This window comes from Moschus berezovskii, chromosome 28 (genome assembly GCF_049115385.1).
Source record: "Moschus berezovskii isolate FMDL1 chromosome 28, NW_MosBer_1.0, whole genome shotgun sequence".
Taxonomy (NCBI): domain Eukaryota; kingdom Metazoa; phylum Chordata; class Mammalia; order Artiodactyla; family Moschidae; genus Moschus; species Moschus berezovskii.
Window position 1 is genome coordinate 26,053,953 of NC_142487.1, and position 20,611 is coordinate 26,074,563.

Here is a 20,611-nt window from a genome sequence, read left to right on the forward strand (position 1 = left end):
ATGAGGAAACAAAAAATAATTACTGGGAATGACATATTTGGGGAAATGGAAGAGCCTTACAATTTGACTACTTGAGTCCTCCACTTCACTGAGCAAGCATTCGAGAGTAGAGGGGTCATGTGGCAGAACTAGCTGGCAGGGAGTCTCTCCTACAAATCCGGGCTTCTGAAGCTGGCATGAAACCATAAAAGGAAATCATTTTTTTTTTCCAGCTTAATTTTCTTCCATCACAGTTAATCATGACTGAGAACCTCAGACAAATACTTTTCCTTTTTGACACTTCGCTTTCTTAGAGATCTTACTCCTCCTGTCATGGATTGTTCCCTCCTGTCATTCCATTTCTGCTCAGGTTTCTTTTTCCCAGAGCCACCTCCCCCAACCATCTCATAGAAGAGAATTCTATCATTTTCCTGCCTTGCATTTAGTTCAGTTCAGTCGCTCAGTTGTGTCCAACTCCTTGCGACCCCAGGAATCACACAGCACGCCAGGCCTCCCTGTCCATCACCAACTCCCGGAGTTCACTCAGACTCATGTCTATTGAGTCGGTGATGCCATCCAGCCATCTCATCCTCTGTTGTCCCCTTCTCCTCCTGCCCCCAATCCCTCCCAGCATCAGAGTGTTTTCCAATGAGTCAGCTCTTCGCATGAGGTGGCCAAAGTATTGGAGTTTCAGCTTTAGCATCAGTCTTTCCAGTGAACACCTAGGATTGATCTCCTTTAGAATGGACTGGTTGGATCTCCTTGCAGTCCAAGCTAGGTATTCATTTAATTTTTATTGCCTGTTTCTCACAGTAGCTTCTAAAAAAGCTCCAGAGCAAAAAGCATGATAATGTCTTTATTGGCTTATGTCAGACCATTGTATCCATTTCCTTATGTTGGTGGTTGTCCAGATGGTGATAAAATCTCTACCTTTTCTGGAATCAAAATTCATACATTATTTCATCAGACTAAACACCATCCAAAATAATTATGATATATAGTCAAGTCTGATGTTCAGTGGAGAAGCAAACACTGGCTTAAAAACTAAAATCGAAGAACAAATCGTAGGTAGTATAGATTGTCTTTTTTTTTAATTGAAGTGTAGTCGATCTGCAGTATTGTGCCAGTATTCACCGCACAGCAGTGACTCAGTTATACACAGAGTGTATGTAGAAATATGTGTATATAGTTACACATATAAACTGTGTATGATTTATACCAGGATATTGAATATAGTTCCCGGGCTTGTTGTTTATCGTTTCTAGGCGTAACAGTTTGCATGTCCCAACCCCAACCTCCAGTCCGTCTCTCTGCCTCTCCCGCTCGGCAGGCAGTCTTCAGAATGCTCCTAAGACAGATAAATGTAATGTCTTTTGCTCTTGAATTACAGAGCAGAATACTGATATGATCATGGTTTTCTGTGGCAGCAGTAGCTTATTTTTGTTTTGGCCTAGTTATTATCTGTGTGATCATGTCTTTAGGCGGTACGAAGGGAATAAACGCTTGTTGCTCTTCATTTTCGCTCTTTCTGGTCAGGAGTAAGCATGGCTGAGGCATAAGGTTTGGAGTCTGGAAACCCTCTGGAAAGATCAGTATATTTCATTAATGCAGCCCAAAATCATACCAGCAGAAGTATTCTTGCCCAGACTCACACTATGCTCCAGAAAGCAATGAGTTGTTCTGAGTGTAAGGCTGTCCATTTTTGTGCGCGTGTGTGAAAAAGCCAATCCTTTCTGCTTCAGAAAAAGAATTGTAAGCCTTTTCAACAGCTTGAAAAGGGCTCTCAGATACTGTGAGCTACCTGACAACAAGTGAGGACTGTGTGAATGACGATATAGGATGTTACTGCTCTGCCTGAAGCGATCCCGGAATGAACATCGTTAGCCCCGTGACCGAGCTCATTGCTGGGTACCATCCCTCTGCTCCACAGACACAGCCTTCCAGATTTAAAGAGGCCCTTGCCCGCGACCACTAAACAACCAGCTCCTAAAACAAGGACGTTTCCAGCGCACTGTCTACTCAGTTTTTTACTCCTTGACAAGAGAATCAGTTCACTTGCCTTTCTGCTGTTCACTTTTTCTCCCAAAGATTGTTAAAGCACAGTTAGTCTTTTCTGAATGACAGTGCAGCTCATTTGGAGTCGTGTGTTAAAATATATGGTAGCCAATAACTTATCTAGACTATAATCAATAAAAAGATTACAGTGCACCTTGATACATATTCAGACAGTCACATGGAAAGTCTGTTTAGTTTATGTATAATATCTCTAAGTGATTTCTTGAACATCCATATTGTTTTCAGGGGTGAAAGCCTCATAAAGTGCTGAATAATCTTAATCATTTCTAGAACTTCCCATATGGTGTGTAGACATTATGTAAATTTCAATGATTATATGGAGAGTGACAATTTTAAGGTTCATGATTCATGAAATTTTCTGAATGTTGGCTTCGTGTACATAAAATTTCGACTGCATTGTTCATATTGTCTATATTTATACATTTGTCTTCCAGGCTGTTCCTTACTCCAGAGAATTTAAGCAGAAATATGACTACTTTAGGAAGAAATTAAAGAAACCTGTGAGTACATGTCTTCCAAAAATGCTGCCTTAGTCATTCGTAAGTTACCAAAATTACTTCAGTGAGAACTTGTTTCTTTCTTTTATGTCTGTACCAAAAAAGCTCTTTCCTTTTTTCACTACACTGTAATCCACCTGGATCTCCGATCTGAATTTTCTTTTTAACAGAAATGGTGAGTGAATATTAACTTAGTATTATTGGGTTGGCCAAAAAGTTCCTTTGGGTGTTTCCATATCATCTTGCAGAAAAACATTTTGGCCAACCCAAAGCATTTTAAATCAGCTGAAGGTAATTTCTTATGTAATACATAAAAAGATAGAAATTATTTTATGAGATGTAAAATAATTCAGTACCAAGTGAAAAAATTTGGAGACGCCTATGCAGTTGGCTTACAGTTACCCTATTTAATAAAACCTTGGTCGTAATTATAAAAATGTTCAAGTTTGTCCCTTTAAATTCCAATATGTACAACATAAATATAATTTATATGACTCTGGCATATTAAGACAAAATGTCATTTTCAGAGTAAAAATTCTCTCTGGGAAACCCATTAAGATTCTGGCAAAACCAAGAAAACCTGTAGAGCTTTTTGCAGGCAGCGTTTTAAATTACATTATTGCATTTTCTACTGGCATGCCTCCCCAGATCCTCTGACGCTGCATCTTCTGTCTCACTTTGGCCTCACCTGTCTGGTGAGGATTCCCCCAGTCTTCTGCTCAGTGTGCCCTCACTCTCTCTGGGGTGTGTTCGCACGGGTCACTGTTGATTGGCTTCCGCTCCCTGGGAAAAGGGGTGTGTCTCCCACAGCTCAGACCCCCCGCCCCCGTCTGCCCGCCTGCCCCAGCCCACTGCACTCCCTCAGTGGTGCCCTCTCCCCCCCTCTGCTGTGGGTGAGATACCGGGCATGCAGAGATGCCTGGCACCCAGCCTCCGCCTCGGGGAGCTCCCACTAAGGGTTTCGATCTCTTTTCCATCCCTCTGGGTCAAGGAGCTCCTGGGTAACTCCATTTCAGAATGACTCAGATTTGAACCCGTGGAATGCCCGTGTTTCTTTGTGAGTCACCTCGTCTCTTCCGAGGATAAGTGATGACTCTGAGGGTCCCACCCTGCCTGACTCTGTAGCACTTGCACTCTACAGTACCTTCTGCCTGGAAACTGACTGCAAATCCATCGTCAAACAGAGCCAGCCCTGGGCCTGTTTCTTCACAACTTCAGTCAAGTGCCTTTTACTTTTCACATTTATCGTTAAATAGCTGTGGCCTTTGGCCTGATCATCAGACTCTGCCCACCCCGACCCTGGCAATAGAATTAGCTTCTGAGCATCATGGACCCATACCTGCAGCCAGAGCCCCTACCAGGGCTCAGAGTCACCCCAGCCTGGCCAGGTGGGGATTGTCTGTGGGTTATAATCACCTGGACTGAAGTCCCTTTCTTTGAAACAGGATAGACAGCTGACCGTGTTTCAGTTGTCAGCGGTAGATGAGGGCCCCTCAGTTGCTCTTAAAAGCAGGACGGATGATTTGTCTCTCCTCAGCGTAGTTTCTTCCGCAGCACGTGTTGCTAACTCAGTGGATGACAGCTGCTCATGGGTGCTGTGTGTCTCCTGACGTAGCCAGGCTTTCTGTCTGTGAAGTAAAATCTAGGAAGGGCGGAGGCCCAATGGGAGCCTTTCATCGCTGACTGTTTATTCGAAGGCCGCCATCATCTCTGCTGTTTTTCTGTTAGGAAGTCAGGTGTGTGTTTACTCTCTGACTGTGTGTCCATTTCTTTGGTTTTTTTTTTTTTTTTAATTTAGGCGGATATTCCAAACAGGTTTGAAATGAAGCTTCACAGAAATAACATATTTGAAGAGTCCTATCGGAGAATCATGTCTGTGAAAAGACCAGATGTCCTGAAAGCTAGGCTGTGGATTGAGTTTGAATCAGAGAAAGGTCTAGACTATGGGGGCGTGGCCAGAGAGTGGTTCTTCCTACTGTCCAAGGAGATGTTCAACCCTTACTATGGCCTCTTCGAGTACTCGGCAACGTAAGTGTCTGGAGTGCGTTCAGAATGTGTCCCCCACTGAGACAGGCTTATTCCTCACGAGTAAATGAGAGCGGGGATGATGAGAGAGTGGGCTTCCCTGGCAGCTCGGCTGGCAAAGGATCCGCCTGCAGTGCAGGAGAACCCAGTTCGATTCCTGGGTCGGGAAAATGCTCTGGAGGTGGGATAGGCTACCCATTCCAGTATTTGGGGGCTTCCCTTGTGGCTCAGACAGTGAAGAATCTGCCTGCAATGTGGGAGACCTGAGTTCATTCCCTTGCTTGGGAAGATTCCCTGCAGGAGGGCATGGCAACCCACTCCAGTATTCTTGCCTGGAGAATCGTCATGAACAGAGGAGCATGGTGGACTACCGTTCATGGGGTCGTGAAGAGTCAGACGTAACTGAGCAACAGAGCACACAGTGAGAGTAAGCCGCTCGCTCATTTGAGGGGCGTGAAAGCTGCTGACCTCAGCCCCGCCCACCCTCCTCCCCGGACGTCTAGAGCAGACTCTGACTCCACACGAAAAGGACACTGTGAACACCTAAAAATAGTTCTTCCCTTGTCTGTTGGGTTCCTCTAATTGAAATTGAAAATGTGTTGGGTACTTATTGTAAGGAACAGCACTTTTCATTTGTTATGTTAATTCAGGGGAACGTCACTGTCAGAATTCAGAAGGTCGTTGTCTCATGAACAGGAATAGTTGCTGACACTATACTCCTTACAGGGAAATTGAGGGCCCGTCCCTTAGGATCCGAGGCCTGTCCTGGGCCTGTGAGGCGAGGCCCGCCTTCCCCTCGTGTTAGGTTTCCACCACTGCCCGGCATGCAGACTGAGGCTTTCTTGGGAATCAAGCTGTGCCTGCGCACAAGGCCACGCGTCTCGTCGTCCGGGCTGTGGCCCATCCAGAGCCTCAGGCTGGGCCCAGCCCCTCAGTAGGAGAGCCGTTGGCCTTGAGAGGCGGCCTGTGCTCTCTGGGCCCAGACTTCTCCCACGTCTTCCCCTGGTGCCAGTCTCCCGAGGGCTGTTTGGAAAGAGCAGCCTCGGTATTCTTCTCAGTGCTCTGGCCAAGAATTTCCCATTGTGTAAAATTGATAAAAGCCATGAAAATGGAGAGGATCAGAGGCCACACCCACACCTCACCCACATCCCGAAGTGGCCCCAGAGGGGTCTGGCCGCAGAGCCTGTGAAAACCGCCGACCCCCTTCCCCATGAGCACTCATATGGCCGGGAGTCCCCGTCTAGCCCCTGCTGTCTGTGGTGTTTCTCACTTTCCAAAGGTGCTTGGCCGACCCGTGTGAAACTGACATTTTTGTCAGATAGCTTCCGTTCCTCACGGTTTACCTTAACAGGGCATGTGCCCCAGCTCCAGTAGATCTCCGTCCGTGGTCACGGAAAGAGGCTAACAGCTAAATAAACCCTGTTCTCTAGCTTTTAACCTTATCTGTCAGGTACAGGATGTTACAGGTACACTGTGAAAGCCTGTTGACAGGCAGAAACAGAAAATTCAAATGCTTGCATTTCTTTTGTTGTTGTTCTGTCGCGAAGTCGTGTCCCAACTCCTTTAACCTCATGGATAGGCTCCTCTGTCCTTCACCGTCTCCCGGAGTTTGCTCAGATTCATGTCCATTGAGTCGGTGGTGCTGTCTTAACTGTCTCATCCTCTGTCACCCCTTCTCCTTTTGGCTTCAGTCTTTCCCGTCATCAGAGCCTTTTCCACTCAGTTGGCTCTTTGCATCAGGTGGCCAAAGTATTGGAGCATCAGCCCTTCCAGTGACTATTCAGGGTTGATTTCCTTTAGGACTGATTGATTTGATTACATTCTTTTTTCTCTCTCCCTCCCCAAAAGGGACAACTACACACTTCAGATCAATCCCAATTCAGGCCTCTGTAATGAAGATCATTTGTCCTATTTCACTTTCATTGGAAGAGTTGCTGGACTGGCAGTATTTCACGGGAAACTTCTAGATGGTAAGTTACTAAAAAAAAGTGTTGAAGGTAATAAAAATAAGACGGTGTTCTCTGTGGTCTCTTATGAGGGGTCTTACTCACATCATAGATTTTAAGCCAAATAGCTTCACTGGTTCTCTGTAAATCAGTGGATTCTTTTCTTAATGCTTTACCCATAACGAAGGTGCTCTCTAAGACCGTGACTGCCCTTGGAGGCGGAGCAGACACGCAGCGTGTGGGTGTCGGCCCCCTAGCCCCGTCTGGGGCCTCACCATCTTCCCTCCTCAGACACTGGCGGGGTCTTAGGGCTACACTGAGCCCGCGAGGGCAGGAGCTGCTGCCGGGGGTGGGTGCCTGGGGAGGCCTGGGGCGGGCTGCGGACGGGGGTTGCAGGTGGAGGAGGGGACGAGGTTCCCGCGTCCTGTTGAGAGGCGTGCGGTGCAGGCAGGCCGGCCTGGCACGGGTGCGGGGGCCCCTGAGGGACCACGGGGGAGGGAGGGTCCTCACCGCTGTTGCCCTGCTCAGGCCCCCCCTCTGGAAGGCCACACAGCCGCCTCCACGGTCTCCCGTGCTCCCGTCTCACCCCGTTCTCCTCGCCCCACCTTGGCCCCAGCAACGACACTGACACGCAGACAGGATTCCCACCTGGCGTGTCGGTGACCCCTGGCCCTCCCTGGCCCACCGGCCGAGGCACCCTGCGCTGTTGTCCCGGCAAGCCCCTGCCTTGCCCTCCAGCCGGGAGTGCCTTTCTCACCCCGTGCCTACGCCCCGTTTGTGCTGCAGGCTCCTGCCTGTGCGCAGAGCTCATCGGTCATCTCGCAGCAGCCTTTCTGGCCTCCGCTCTCCGCTGGGCTGTCCCTGTTGGTGTCACTGCCCTGCTTCCCCATCCGCTCCCACCCCCGTGCATACCAGGCCCGTGTCTGACTGCAGAGAGCCCTCGATTGCTCTGCCCTGGTCCCTCATTCACGTGAAAGTGGGTTGATTTTTAGTTCGTGCCCTGATACACAGCATCATCAAAGATCTGAAACTAACCCAGTTTTCCCCACGTTTTAGGTTTCTTCATTCGACCGTTTTATAAAATGATGCTGGGAAAGCAGATAACTCTGAATGACATGGAATCTGTGGTGAGTAAATACGGGTTACTCCAGTGGACATCACAAGCCTCTTGTGCTTTATAGAAAGGGAGTTGAGACCATGTGGTAGTCACAGCGATTTTTACGGGCACCCTCCTTCAATATGAGCAACGGGACGTTTAGTTGTTCAAGAGGTTAATTGATCTCCGTAACTTTTTAAATAAGCACATCGTTGTTCACATTTCCTAGAGTCATGGTGTTTGTGGTGGACACACCCACGACTCAGTTGCCTCTGCTTACCCAGGACCAGGTGGACCACAGTAAACCCAAGGGTCATCTAGAAACCTCATCATTGCCCCTGTTTTCCACTGAAATCGCTAATACTGAACAGGTTACAGGTTCGTCTGTCATCCCTTTGTTTTCCAACCTAAAAAAGTGGCAGGGGACCAGGCCAAACAGTAGATAAGGGAAGAATATTTGAAGCCATCCTGGACATGGAAGAAGGGTAAATGACCACTACAGAATAGGAGAAGAATGAAAAATTAGACAGTGATTGCTTACTTTTGATTTGGGTTTTCATGTTGCATTTAACTTACTCATTTTTAATCTAGGCTGACCCTTTCAAAGTTGAAAGGATATTCTGTAAAAGCAAAATCCGATGCTCTTTTCCCAGTACCCTTTGCTTCTGTTTTTCTTTTAATTTACCTGCGACCCCACCATTCACCTCCACAGGGGTGGGAGCCTGGGGAGTGTTTCCCTGGGGCCAGCAGAAGCATCTTCTTCCCTCACCCTTACTGCTACACTGCCTGCTTGTGTTGTGGAGTTGGATCCGTGAGCCATGTACTCGTGGCGCATGGCGCATCCTCTGGGTGTGGAAGGAGGGCAGAAGGCCAGCGTGCGTGCGAGGCCACTCAGCTGGATTTGCTGTGGGCCCGTAGCTCTGCGTGTCCACCTTACCCACCTCGAGCTTCTCTTCAGCTCTCACCTTTAACTTAAGCTTTATGCTTTTGTTATTGTGCAATGAGGAAGCTAGGAGTACAGAAGTTTCTCTTCAAATCTAAAGTAATTTTATCCCCCATGGGGATAGGCGCCCACATTCTCTTTTCCCTTCTTGGAGCCCAGGCTTTGGGGCCCGTGTTCTGAATTTTGCTCACAGTGACTTGCAGAGGGTGATAAAAGCCCAGGAAGGGGCATGGCTTGAAACCACAGGTGTTCAATTAGGACTTTCACTGTCCTTACTACTTTCCTCTGATATTTTCACTCTTAAGAGACAGGGAGTATACTGAGCTGTACAGGTTCAGTTGCATGATTTCCTGACTGCCTTGCAGAGTAGGCTACTTCCTCTTCTCAGAGAATGGGATCCAGCTACAAGCCTCAGCAGGGGAGAGTAGGGTGGGTAGAGCTGGAAACATGATATTAGTCACTAATGCATTTCTTGAGATTCTGAATGGAATTACACTGGAAGGACATAATCATTTAAAGAAGTCAAATGAGTGTTTGTTTTGAAAAAATATTTTAATTTTTGTGTCAATTTTATAGGATAGCGAATATTACAACTCTTTGAAATGGATCTTAGAAAATGACCCAACTGAACTGGACCTTATGTTCTGCATTGATGAAGAGAACTTCGGGCAGGTATGTGTTGTAGGCGGCCACCCGCACTCACCCTTGACTTTCAGAGTCTTTGCTTCTGCACAGGCTGTACCACAACTTTGCGGGACAATTAAACATGACCACCAGGAGCTTGAGGTGTTCGTTATCACCTCACTGTATCATCAGCACCTTATTGTCATGCCAGGAAGCTAATCCCAATTACAGCTGCCTCTCTTCTTGCGAAAGAGAATTCGCTCAGTTGTGTCCAACTCTTTGCGACACCATGGGTTGCAGCCTACCAGGCTCCTCTGTCCATGAGATTCTCCAGGCAAGAATACTGGAGTGGGTTGCCATTTCCTTCTCCAGGGAATCATCCCAACCCAGGGATTGAACCCAGGTCTCCTGCATTGCAGGCAGATGCTTTATTGTCAGAACCACCAGGGAAGCCAAAGCATTTCCCTTCCTTCAAAGTTAGAGAGATTCTAAGGCCTCTGGGGCATGAAGTAGTACCTACTTCTCATCTGAAGTAGATCTGAATGTGAATGTTGGTACCCTGGTTTTAAAATTTAGATACAGTGTCAGTGTTTGCTTAGTGATATAAATATGTGACCAGGAATAGGTGATGTCCGGGGGACCCTGACTTTTTTCCCTCTGCTTTGATAGTTCCCTTGTCATGAAGAAATTTGTCTTTGGGGGCTCAGCAGGCTCAGGGTTTTCTGACCTTCTTGCTTGGCACCTGTACTGACCTTGTGCTTCAGTTAAGTTCGTGTCTGACTCTGCGACCCCATGGACTGCAGCACACCAGGCTTCCCTGTCCTTCACCATCTCCCGGAGCTTACTCAAACTCATGTCCATTGAGTTGGTGATGCCATCCAACCATCTCATTCTCTGTCGTCCCCTTCTCTTCACGCCCTCAATCTTTCCCAGCATCAGTGTCTTTTCAAATGAGTCAGCTCTTCACATCAGGTGGACAAAGTATTGGAGTTTCAGCTTCAGCATCAGTCCTTCCAATGAACATTCAGGACTGATTTCCTTTAGGATTGACTGGTTGGATCTCCTTGCACTCCAACGGACTCTCAAGAGTCTTGTCCAGCACCGCAGTTCAGAAGCACCAATTCTTCGGCTCTCTGCCTTCTTTATGGTCCAACTGTCATATCCGTACAGGACTACTGGAAAAACCATACCTCAATCTATGATAACTGTTAAGATTAATTTCAAAGATAAAAAATGGACTGCTTGGAATTCTTGTCATCACCCTGAAGTTGTCTAGGGGATGTGTTACCTTTGATTCATTTGTCCCCTATGATAACACTGCTTTCAGGGGCAGGGAGGGTCTTCTCAAGGTGTTATCCAACCCCGGCTCCTGTCCTTTCACAAAAGCCCAGAAGAGAGTTCCATCTCCCAGACCAGACCTCATAGCCTTGACATTCATGAGCTCATGGAGCCCATTTTAAGGGTTGACTATGGAAGATGATGTTGGTTTGTTCTTTATTGCATCAGAGATTACCGAAAGTGTCCTCCACTGCCCCAAAAGTGTGTTCACATCTGTCTATTCACGATGCTGGGCTCAGTTTTATAAGTGAGGTAGGGAAATCAGGTCCCTGCCCTCTTGGGTTCATAGTCTTAGAAAAAAGAAGCTGATGCCGCTAGATATAAAGGAGTTTCTGACAGAGAGGTGGGGGCAAAAACTATTCAGTGATCAGGTGATCACATAGATACCAGGATTATTGTTACATATGCTTGAGCCAAGAGCCATCTCTAGCGTGAGCCAGGGAGTGGGCAGGGCTCGGGGAGCCTGTGTTTTCTTTCCTTCTTGGTTGGCAGAGTTGAGGCTCATAAATTTCAAAGGCCGAGGATGCAAGAGACCTTGTGATAAATGTAAACGATCAGTGAATACATTTAAAAATCTCATTTGCCCTCCCACCCTTTTTTTGCTGCATATTGTGCTTCATGACCAAAAGTCTTCACAGAGAGTGGGCACCACCCGTCCTTGTGGGGGTCTTGTTGTGGGGAACGGGGAGGGAAACCTTTTCTGCACACACACCCCCCAAGGTGTCCCATCCAGATCAGCAGTAGCCCCCCAAGGACTAAATGTAAATGGGTTCCTGCCTTTAATCTGCTTCCTTCTTCGGCCGCTCCCCCTTCCCTTGAGCCCCTCCAAGTCACCCCTCCTCTCCCCCATCACCCCTCCCCCTTCACGCCACTGGCTCTTCCAAGTCCCACTGCTTCCATCAGCCCTACAACGTGGATGCTCCTCTGCCTGCTTCTTTTCTCCTCCTGACCGCAACGCTCAGCCACCGTGTGGTTCAGGTTCCACCCATCTCCGCACTGCTCACCCAGTCTGTTATCTCCAGCTCACACCCCTCCTCCCGTGTCCAGATTGCCCCTGGTCTCCGTATCCTGAACCGCTCCTCCCTCCAGAAAGACCCACAGGCCCCCAGACTGAACGGAAGCCACTGCCTCCTCCCCGCGCCCCTGCCTCGGCCTGCTCAGTGGCCGCCCTCCGCTCTGCCTCAGCCGCTTCCCTCTTTCTTCCCGCGTCCTGTCCCCGCATGCAGCTGGCCACCGCGAGCTCGTCGCTTCCCTCGTCCACGCCCTCCCTCGCTCAGGCCCCTGGCGCGGGTGACAGGCCCCTGGTGCCCATGTCGCCCCCTCTCCAGTCCGCTCCCTGATGCCCCCACGTGTGTGCTTCTGATGTGGGACTGTGGAAAGTACCAGACCCAGAACCGTTCTGCTCAGCGCCTCCTCCGCTGGCCATCCTGTGCCCTTCAGCATGAACCACAGCCTTCCCTGCATGGCGCACCTTTCCCTTCCCTCCTGACACCTCCTTCCTCCCACCTTTGCAGCCGTGGGTGCCTGCCATGCTGTCCGCCAAGACGCCCCATGCCCTCCTCAGTCTGCGTGGCACCGTCTCCTTGCAGCCCCGCCGCCCCTGTGGTGCTCCACACTGACCTCCAGCCACCACTGACCGGCTGCCTCCCATGAGCCCTCGAGGTTCCTGGGTTTCTCCAGGGCCCAGCGTGTAGCGATGCCTACTGCATGCTTAGTGAGCAAGGGACTGAATTGTTCTGACTTTGTTTTTTTTAATGTTACAAGTAAGCTCCAAGTGTGAGAAAACAAAATGGAATTGTGGTCACTTTTTATTAAGCTGGACCTTTTTTTTTAAGGGTCTTGACTGCCAATTTTCAAAGGATAACACACGGCTGCTCATCCTGGAACTGTGTCGTCTTTACACTTTTAACACATGGAGGGAGAAGTAAAGATCCGAGAAGACTTAAAGTCAGTCTTGGGTTGTCAGATGCAAAAAGAAGGGTCTCATGTATATCCACTTACAGAGCTCCATCCATGCTCAGTCAGGTCTCTCTGTCTTGTCTGACTCTGTGCAACCCTTTGTACTATAGCTCTCCAGGCTCCTCTTTCCATGGGATTTCCCAGGCAAGAATACTGGGTTGCCATTTCCTCCTCCAGGACATCTTCCCAACCCAGGGATCGAAGCCATGTTTCCTGCATCTCTTGCTTTAGAGGGGATTCTTCACCACTGAGCCATCAGGGAAGCCCATAGAACTCCATATGACTAACTTAAATAACACAGTTCAGAAGGCATTACTGATGCTGTGGTCAGATGCAGACGTCCTGAGAAACCTTCTTCAGTCACAGTTAAATGTCACTGTTTCTACCAAACAAGTAAAAGCCAAACAGAAAATGTTTGCATGTTTAAGTAGACTTCTGATAAAGATTCTGATGGTCGTTATAATTCATGCCAATTATTCATTAAAAACAATTCTCAAGCCTCCTCATTTAATGTGGATTTTTCTGACTTTGGATTGAATCAGGTAGAGTAATGCAGTAATCAAAACAGACTCGCAAGATGAGTAAGATAATGATTAGGTGCCCTATTTGTGAAATTACTGCCTTTCCTTTTTAGAGAGCTAAACCTGATTAACAAGGAACTAGCATATCTATTTTGCATTCTGGAAAAAATACAGAGAGAATGAAGCAGCTGCGCCTAGCTCTCATCTCCCACATTCAGTCCATCACCAGGCCCTGTTCATTCTTACTCCCTGCTATTTGTCACTTCTCTCTGTGTTCCCTGTCTGCCCCCCACCAATACCTGAGTGTAAGCTACCATATATCCATTATATGGCTTCCCTTGTGGCTCAGCTGGTAAAGAATCCGCCTGCAATGCGGGAGACCTGGGTTTGATTCCTGGGTTGGGAAGATCCCCTGGAGAAGGGAAAGGCTACCCACTCCAGTATTCTGGCCTGGAGAATTCCAGGGACTGTATAGTCCATGGGGTCGCATATAATATACAGTGATATATATTTTATATGTATATATAACTTATTCACCTCTCGGCTTGGCTGAGTCTTTGTCGCTGCTCGGGCTTTCTCTGGCTGCGGCGAGCAGGGCTGCCCTCCGGTCGTGGGGCGCTGGCTTCTTACCGCAGTGCCGCCTCTTGTGGTGGACACAGGTTCCAGGCCCCATGGGCTTCGGTAGTTGAGGCTCATGGGCTCAGCAGCTGCAGTCCCTGGGCTCTAGAGCACAAGCTCAGGAGCTGTGGCACACGGGCTTAGTTGCTCCACAGCACGTGGGATCTCCAGTCTTCCTGGATCAGGAATCAAATTCACGTCTCCTGCGTTGGCAGGCTTCCTCACCACGGAGCCCCAGGGAAGCCCCTCTTGTAGACGTCTGACGGGTCTTTTATATCCACCTTGACCTCCTACAGTGGCAGAGTGGTCTTGGCAGAATGTGGGATGGTCAGGTCATTCCTCTGCTGGAAGCACATGGAGAATTCCCACCCTGCCACCGTCGAGATGAAGCCCCAAACCCTGTACGTGCCCGTGCGGCCCTGCGTGGCCGGGCCCAGCGGGTTTGTCTCCGCTGCTCTTTGCATCACTGCTGCCTCGCGTACTTTCTGGGTCTGCTCCCACGAGACGTCTTGCACACACCACACTCCTTCTTGCCTCAGGACCTTTGCACATTCCATTCCTTCAGTGGGGAACACACTCCCAGCCTCGGTTCGGACAGCCAGCTCTGACCCCAGACCCTAGTCCTTCAGAGGGTCTCTCATGTCTTCCTGTGGCAGGCACCACAAGTGACTTTCCACTTATTTGCGTGGTTGCGTGTTTAGCATCTGTCTCACCCGTCAGGCTCAGTCCGCTGCTGACGGCCCTGGGGCTGCCTGCTGCTCACCATTGTGCAGTCACCACCTCCCAGTGCCCACTGCAAGGCCATGCTCAGTACAGAGTTGTAAAGCCCAAAACTTGGGCATCAGCAAGCGGCTTGTGCAGGCATCACCCTCTCCAGCCCTTTGCAAAGCTGCTGTTTTGTTTTCCTGATACTGAGCTGCACGAACTGCCTGTGTATTTTGGAGACTAATCCTATGTCAGTTGCTTCATTTGCAGTTATTTTCTTCCATGTTGAGGGTTGTCTTTTCATCTCGTTTATGCTTTCCTTGGCTCTGCAGTGCTTTGCAGTTTTTCTAACCCAAAAGGGAGCCCACACCTCCTTGTGCCAAAAAGTAAAGTCATTCCTTCAGTGGAGTGAAGTTCCCACAGAAGCGAGATATGCATGCATTAAGCATTCCTCGGTGCTCTAAGCTTTTTCTCCTTCTGTAATTAGAAGTATCAGCCCATGAAGGTTGGTGGTGGCTGTCACTTTGTGAAATGAAACTGCAGCTGTTGCCATGTTCTTTTGGCTGGGGGCGTCTGGACAGGCTGGAAGACAGTGGTGGGAGGGAGCCCAGGGAAGGAAGGACTTGAAGAAATATAAAAATACAGTAGCAGTTAAGTCCATACTGGGGACAGGAGAGCATCGTATTGACATTGTAGGAATTGGGGTTCAGTCATGTGGGAGGGAAGCCAGGTCCCTTCCCAGATAATGAAGAAAACGGGAAGGGCCAAGACCAAGGCTCCGTAGGCTTAGATTGAAAAAGCTGCCTCCACCTGCAAAAGAAGCACAGTCAAGCACGTCATCAGAGGAAATGCTTAGAGAGGAAGAGGATCTGGTAGGCATGCCAGAGATGTCCGCTCTGATCCTGGGTGTGTGTGGCAGCACTGGGGTGCTCTGTTGTACTGTTCAGTTGCTAAGGGGTATCTGATTCTTTGTGACCCCATGGACTGCAGCAGGCTTCCCTGTCCTTGACTATCTCCCAAGTCTGCTCAAACTCCTGTCCATGGAGTCGGTGGTGCCATCCAACCATCTTATCCTCTGCCACCCGCTTCTGCTGGCTTTGGTCTTTCCCAGCATCAGGGTCTTTTCCAGTGAGTCAGCTCTTCACCTGGTGGCCATAGTATTGGAGCTGGGGCGGGGTCGCTGAAAGTGGACGTATGTCAGAGCAGGGGTCTGTTACAGGTGTGACCTGGACATTTACTCTGGAGAACCCGCTCCCTCAGACTTGGCTTCCTCAGACTTGGCTTCCTCCTGGACGTAGCCGGATACATGTGGGGAAAAGACCACAAGGACTCACAGCGGAATACGAAAGTGGTTATCTGTGAATGGGGGCTGTGGGTGGTATTTTTTTCCTCTTTATTTCCCCGGAATTTCCATGAGAGTAAACGCTTTCCTGTTAGATCAGTAGACTCTTCCTTCCCTTCTGCTACTTACTGCTTTGTCCGCTCAGATGTTAAGCCAGGGCTAGCAGAGGCGGAGATTCTGCCTTGGGTTCAGCGTCTTTCTTTTTATGCTCCTGTGCGGCTCTGACGGGGGCGGGGACGGTCTGGGACAGGGAGCCAGGAGGTGGTGTCGTGTGCCTGCTAAGTCCCCTTAGTCGTGTCCAACCCTTTGTGACCCCGTGGACTGTAGCCCGCCAGGCTCCTCCATCCACGGGATTCTCCAGACAAGAACACTGGAGTGGGTTGCCAAGCCCTCCTCCAGGGATCTTCCCGACCCAGGGCTCGAGCCTGCGTCTCCTGCACTACAGGCGGATTCTTTTATCGCTGAGCCCCCGGGGAAGCCCAAGGCAGTGTCTGGTGCACAGAAAAGGCAGGGTTCTCCGGGGCAGGAGGGTCCGTCCTCAGCTGCTCTCTGTTAGGTCCCTGTGTTTCGCCCCTTTGGAAGAAATTCCACGTATTTTTTTATGGCTATAAAATCTAATTTTCAGCAACAAATTTGGATCTCTGCAGTCTTGATGGATGTACCCTGTCTTTTCTGTGAAACATAATTAAATTTCCTGATAAGTCAATGGCAGATGAAAGAAAGTTGTGTTCTCCACTGTTGCTAATGTATGAAGGATAATTAAAACTCATAAATAACCATAAAGTCATTTGCCTTCAATGATAACATCTTTAAGCGTGTAACATCTTAACAATTTAAAGGCCTCATTAGATATCCCCTTGGACACAGCCCATTTTCTGGGAAAGAGTTGTGAATAAATTTTACTTACGTTCCTTTCATAGTGAGACGTTATTACTCAGTGATAATATGCAAAGTAGCTTTATGATGGTGATCATTGTTTCATCTTTGTAATTACAGACATATCAAGTGGATCTGAAGCCCAATGGGTCAGAAATAACGGTGACGAACGAAAACAAGAGGGAGTACATCGAGTGCGTGCACAGGCGGCCCTTTCTTTCGTTAAACTGGGCGGCGTGTTTGGTGGGCGGCCCTCGCCGGGACACCTTGTGCATGTCGTGGACATCCTTTTAACGGCCCAGGTTCCTTTCTGGCTTGGGCTCATGGGATGCCGAGTTTCGGGATGGAACGTGTGCCTTGTGTCATGACTTCTTGGAGCTGCCAGACAGAGGAGCAGTGGAAGGAGAGAAGGGCCCTTGCTGAGTAGCGTAGCAGACACGCTGGGAGCCAGTTGGGGTAAAATTAGAAACAACCAAAGAGGAGATACTGCCTCTCTCTCCTGACTTCTTTTCCATAACGAAAGTGTAGGAAAAGAGTTAAAATGGATAGGGAGAATTCAGCAGATGCTGAAACATCGTTCCTGATGTGTGTAATTTTCTCTACTCAACCTCAGCCTCCATTGGTGGAACAAAATGTTGAGTCCTTTGGAAATCTAGGACATCTGTAGTGGGCAGAAGGTCTTTCTCTGTTGGGCAGCTTACGTTTTCCTCTTTGGAATATATGTATGCTGCAAGCACACAGTTCCGGTGCCCTCCAAGGACTGCCAGGTTGCCCTCGCCAACCTTGGGCACAGGTTAACCTTGGGCACAGGTCAGCGTAACAGTGGTTGGCTCCCGGGGTCTTAGTTTCTGCGCATCTGGTGAGTTACAGCCATGGCCTGAACTCCTTGTTTGCATTCAGAACATCTCAACAAGCCAGGTTGCCTCCTCTCTCGTTATAATGGAGAACTGGCCGAGGGTCTTAGCACCCTTCCTTAGCATCTGCAGAGAAAAGCCTCCTGTCTTTCCAGTTAGGAAGAATGGGAGAGTGTCGAGTCCCTAGAGACCCTGCAAAGGACGGACTTCTCCACGCGCGAATTTGAAAACTTGCTACTCTTAGTCAAAGACGAGAAGTAAGACACTGCAGTTCTTGCCTGTTCACGTTAATTGGCACTTGAGCTAAACTTGGACAGTCTCAGCAAGTAGATGGCATCCTAGCAGACACCGTTTTCTTCATTCAGAAAGCACAGACTTGGAATCGATTTTTAACAGCCCTCCACCCCAGGGCACCTAGGCTCAGAAGTCCGAGGGTTGGGACTTTGTAATACATGTTGTGCATCTTTCTTTGCAGTTAATTCTTTCAGGTTGGGGGTTTGGGGGCAGGGCCTCAGGCAGCATCTCCACAGGCTTCACCGCCAGAAGTCGGGTTGAACTCCCAGCTTCTCCCTGCCCACTGCAGCACCCGGTGCAGTAGGAGGCCCTTGGGCTGGTGATCGCAGCACAGCCAGGGAACCCCCAAAATGCTGAGCAGTGGGCAGGTGGCAGGCTGGTCCCCAGGGGCCATTGCCATGGCACCCCCTTGTAAGTGAGAGCCCTTGGTGACAAGGTCCCTGTGCTATGTCACGACAGAACACCTCAGGTGGACTCCAGAGCGGATTCACCCGGCAGTAAACGCTGCTGTACACTAAACGTTGTCACAGGGAGCATGGTTTCAGTGGATTTCTGTGACTCAAAGAGGTTTTTCTACCACCAGTCCTCCAAATGTTAGTATTAAAGTATTAATGTTAGTGGTAAAATGCTGATAAATTGTATGTCTTCGTTGAAAACCAGCACGTTGGATACTAGAACAAAGTATCATATGATCACATACACTGTGCTGGGTGTTCCCCTTAAAAATACGTACATGGTTGTACGTAAGTGTGGGTATGTACAGATGTGGGTTTGTGTATGTGTCCATTTTGCCCATCTATGTTTGATTTCAAAACCCATTTTCCCTTTTCTCGGGACAGTCACATTTATAAAGCAGCTTTGGTAAACTGAGGCTTGGTGGAGGGGAGCGGGGAGAACCAGTCTTTCTTTAAATCCTCCACACTCTCGAAAGCCTCCAGGGCTCCGCAGCAGCGGCCCCGCCCTCTCCGCGGCCTGCTTTGGGCTCTGCCCCTCCCCTGCCTGAAGGGAAGCCGCTGCAGCTGTTAAGGAAGGAACGAGAGCAGGGTGGGGGGTGGTTCACTGCTGTCCGTTTCCTCCCGCAGCCTAGTCATCCAGTGGAGGTTCGTCAACAGGGTCCAGAAGCAGATGAACGCCTTCCTGGAGGTGAGTCGGGCTCACTGGGAGCTGGGCCTGTGCGTTGGGGTTGGGAGAGGACCACCCTCCTCCTGGGGGTGGGCACGAGGTGGAGGACCATCACACGCCCCCACACGGGCACAGATGTAGGGACCCCACTCCCACCGCCTCCAGCCCCAGGGCAGGAGTGTGAGCCGCAGCCCTGCCGCCCTTCCATTTGTTTGCTTTGGTTCAGTGTTTTCTAGCTTTGCTGCTCTTAGTTTTTAATTCGCTGTAACTGTTTTTTAAAGAGAAATCTTTACAGACTTGATCCAGAAGGGCAGGCTCCCCGCACTTAGGCTAGAGCCACCGTCCTGCAGTTTTCCTTGGTGCCCGGGGAGGCTGGGAGCAGCTCGGCCTTTTGCTGCGGTGACCGCAGGTTCTGAGAAACGGAGGACCTGGGCGGTTTTCACTCATGCCGTCCCTCCCCGGGAGCAGTGCCCTCCCCTTCACCGCTCAGACGTTGTTTTTCTTTTTTAATCCCCTGCCCTTTCCTCGTGGTGGCAACAGTTCCTCACGCTGTTAAAGCGCGAAGCGGCTACTTCCCAGACCTGGGTAGTTACCGTCAACGATGCCACCAGGCCCCTGAGGAGGGAGGCCCGTCACAGAGAATAAGCGCTCATCATTGTTTTAAATGGCTCACTGTGACCCAAAGTGCAGTTTCTTTTTAAGTCCTAATAGTTGCTCTAGTTACTTAAAGAGAATGAACCCCAGGTGTCCATTCCAGGCTTCCGTCCTCATTGAGCCGATGCTGGGTTCTCTTTGGGTGGCGCTCTTCAGCTCATCCCTCACCCGCTCATGGTGAATGAAGCACCAGCCCAGGCAGAACACTCCTTGGGAAGATTCCGGGACTTTGGGTATAACGTGTGAATTAGACACACTTGAGGACAGCAGGGATCATACCTTATTTACACGAGAAGCCCAGCTGGCCTCACTGCAGGTGGCCTCACTTATAGAAACGGACCCACGAAGGGCCAGCGACACGGAGCATGCATCCTGGGTCAGTGCAGTAGTTACTGAAAGTGCTAGTCGCTGAGTCCTGTCTGACTCTGTGCCACCTGTGGACTGTAACCCTCCAGGCTCCTCTGTCCGTGGGATTCTCCAGGCAAGAATACTGGAGTGGGTAGCCATTCCCTTCTCCAGGGGATCTTCCTGACCCAGGGATCAAACCCGCATCTCCTGCATTGCAGGTGGATTCTTTACCATCTGAGCCATCAGTTAGTGATAACTAACCAACTAAGCTGGGAACTGGCCTGGTTCTCTGTACCCCCTGTCTCCTCTCTGCTGGTCACACGGCCGCCTCTGGGGTTTCATTTCTGCTTTTGGTACCTTATTTGTAAACGGTTCGCTTGCACGCCTATGGCATGTGTGTCTGAGGGCACCCTGACTCCCAGCAGTGTGTCATAAATGGCTTTTGGAATCCGCCGCCTGCTTACAGCAACTCATATTTTCATAGTGTTTCAGTAATTACTCAAGTCCCTGAATCTTCTGGAGTCTGCCGCCCTTTAAACCTTTTATGCTGTGATTATGCTGTTTTTATCAGAACTAAAATTACTGACTATTGTCACTGATAGCTATCAATCATCAGGGAACAATGTGTTTTCCCCTCGCTAACCACACAAAGCTGGTTGGCCCTGTAAAATTTGTCTCTTTCAGAGAAAAAGGTATTGAGTGATTTTTTTTTTTTTCTTTCAGGGATTCACGGAACTGCTCCCTATTGATTTGATTAAAATCTTTGATGAAAATGAACTGGAGGTTTGTAAACA

General features: G+C 49.3%; 1 protein-coding gene across 15 annotated transcripts in view; it reads left to right on the forward strand.

The window, feature by feature from the left end:
- Positions 1-20,611, forward strand: part of NEDD4L (NEDD4 like E3 ubiquitin protein ligase) — a 368,536-nt gene that overhangs the window by 338,591 nt on the left and 9,334 nt on the right. For all 15 annotated transcript variants that reach the window (XM_088833450.1, XM_088833453.1, XM_088833454.1 and 12 more), the window contains 8 exons: positions 2,490-2,555; positions 4,351-4,580; positions 6,426-6,547; positions 7,580-7,650; positions 9,139-9,234; positions 16,666-16,739; positions 18,776-18,836; positions 20,541-20,600. In XM_088833450.1, coding sequence (XP_088689576.1) covers positions 2,490-2,555; positions 4,351-4,580; positions 6,426-6,547; positions 7,580-7,650; positions 9,139-9,234; positions 16,666-16,739; positions 18,776-18,836; positions 20,541-20,600 — 780 coding nt within the window. The remainder of the gene's footprint in view (positions 1-2,489; positions 2,556-4,350; positions 4,581-6,425; positions 6,548-7,579; positions 7,651-9,138; positions 9,235-16,665; positions 16,740-18,775; positions 18,837-20,540; positions 20,601-20,611) is intronic.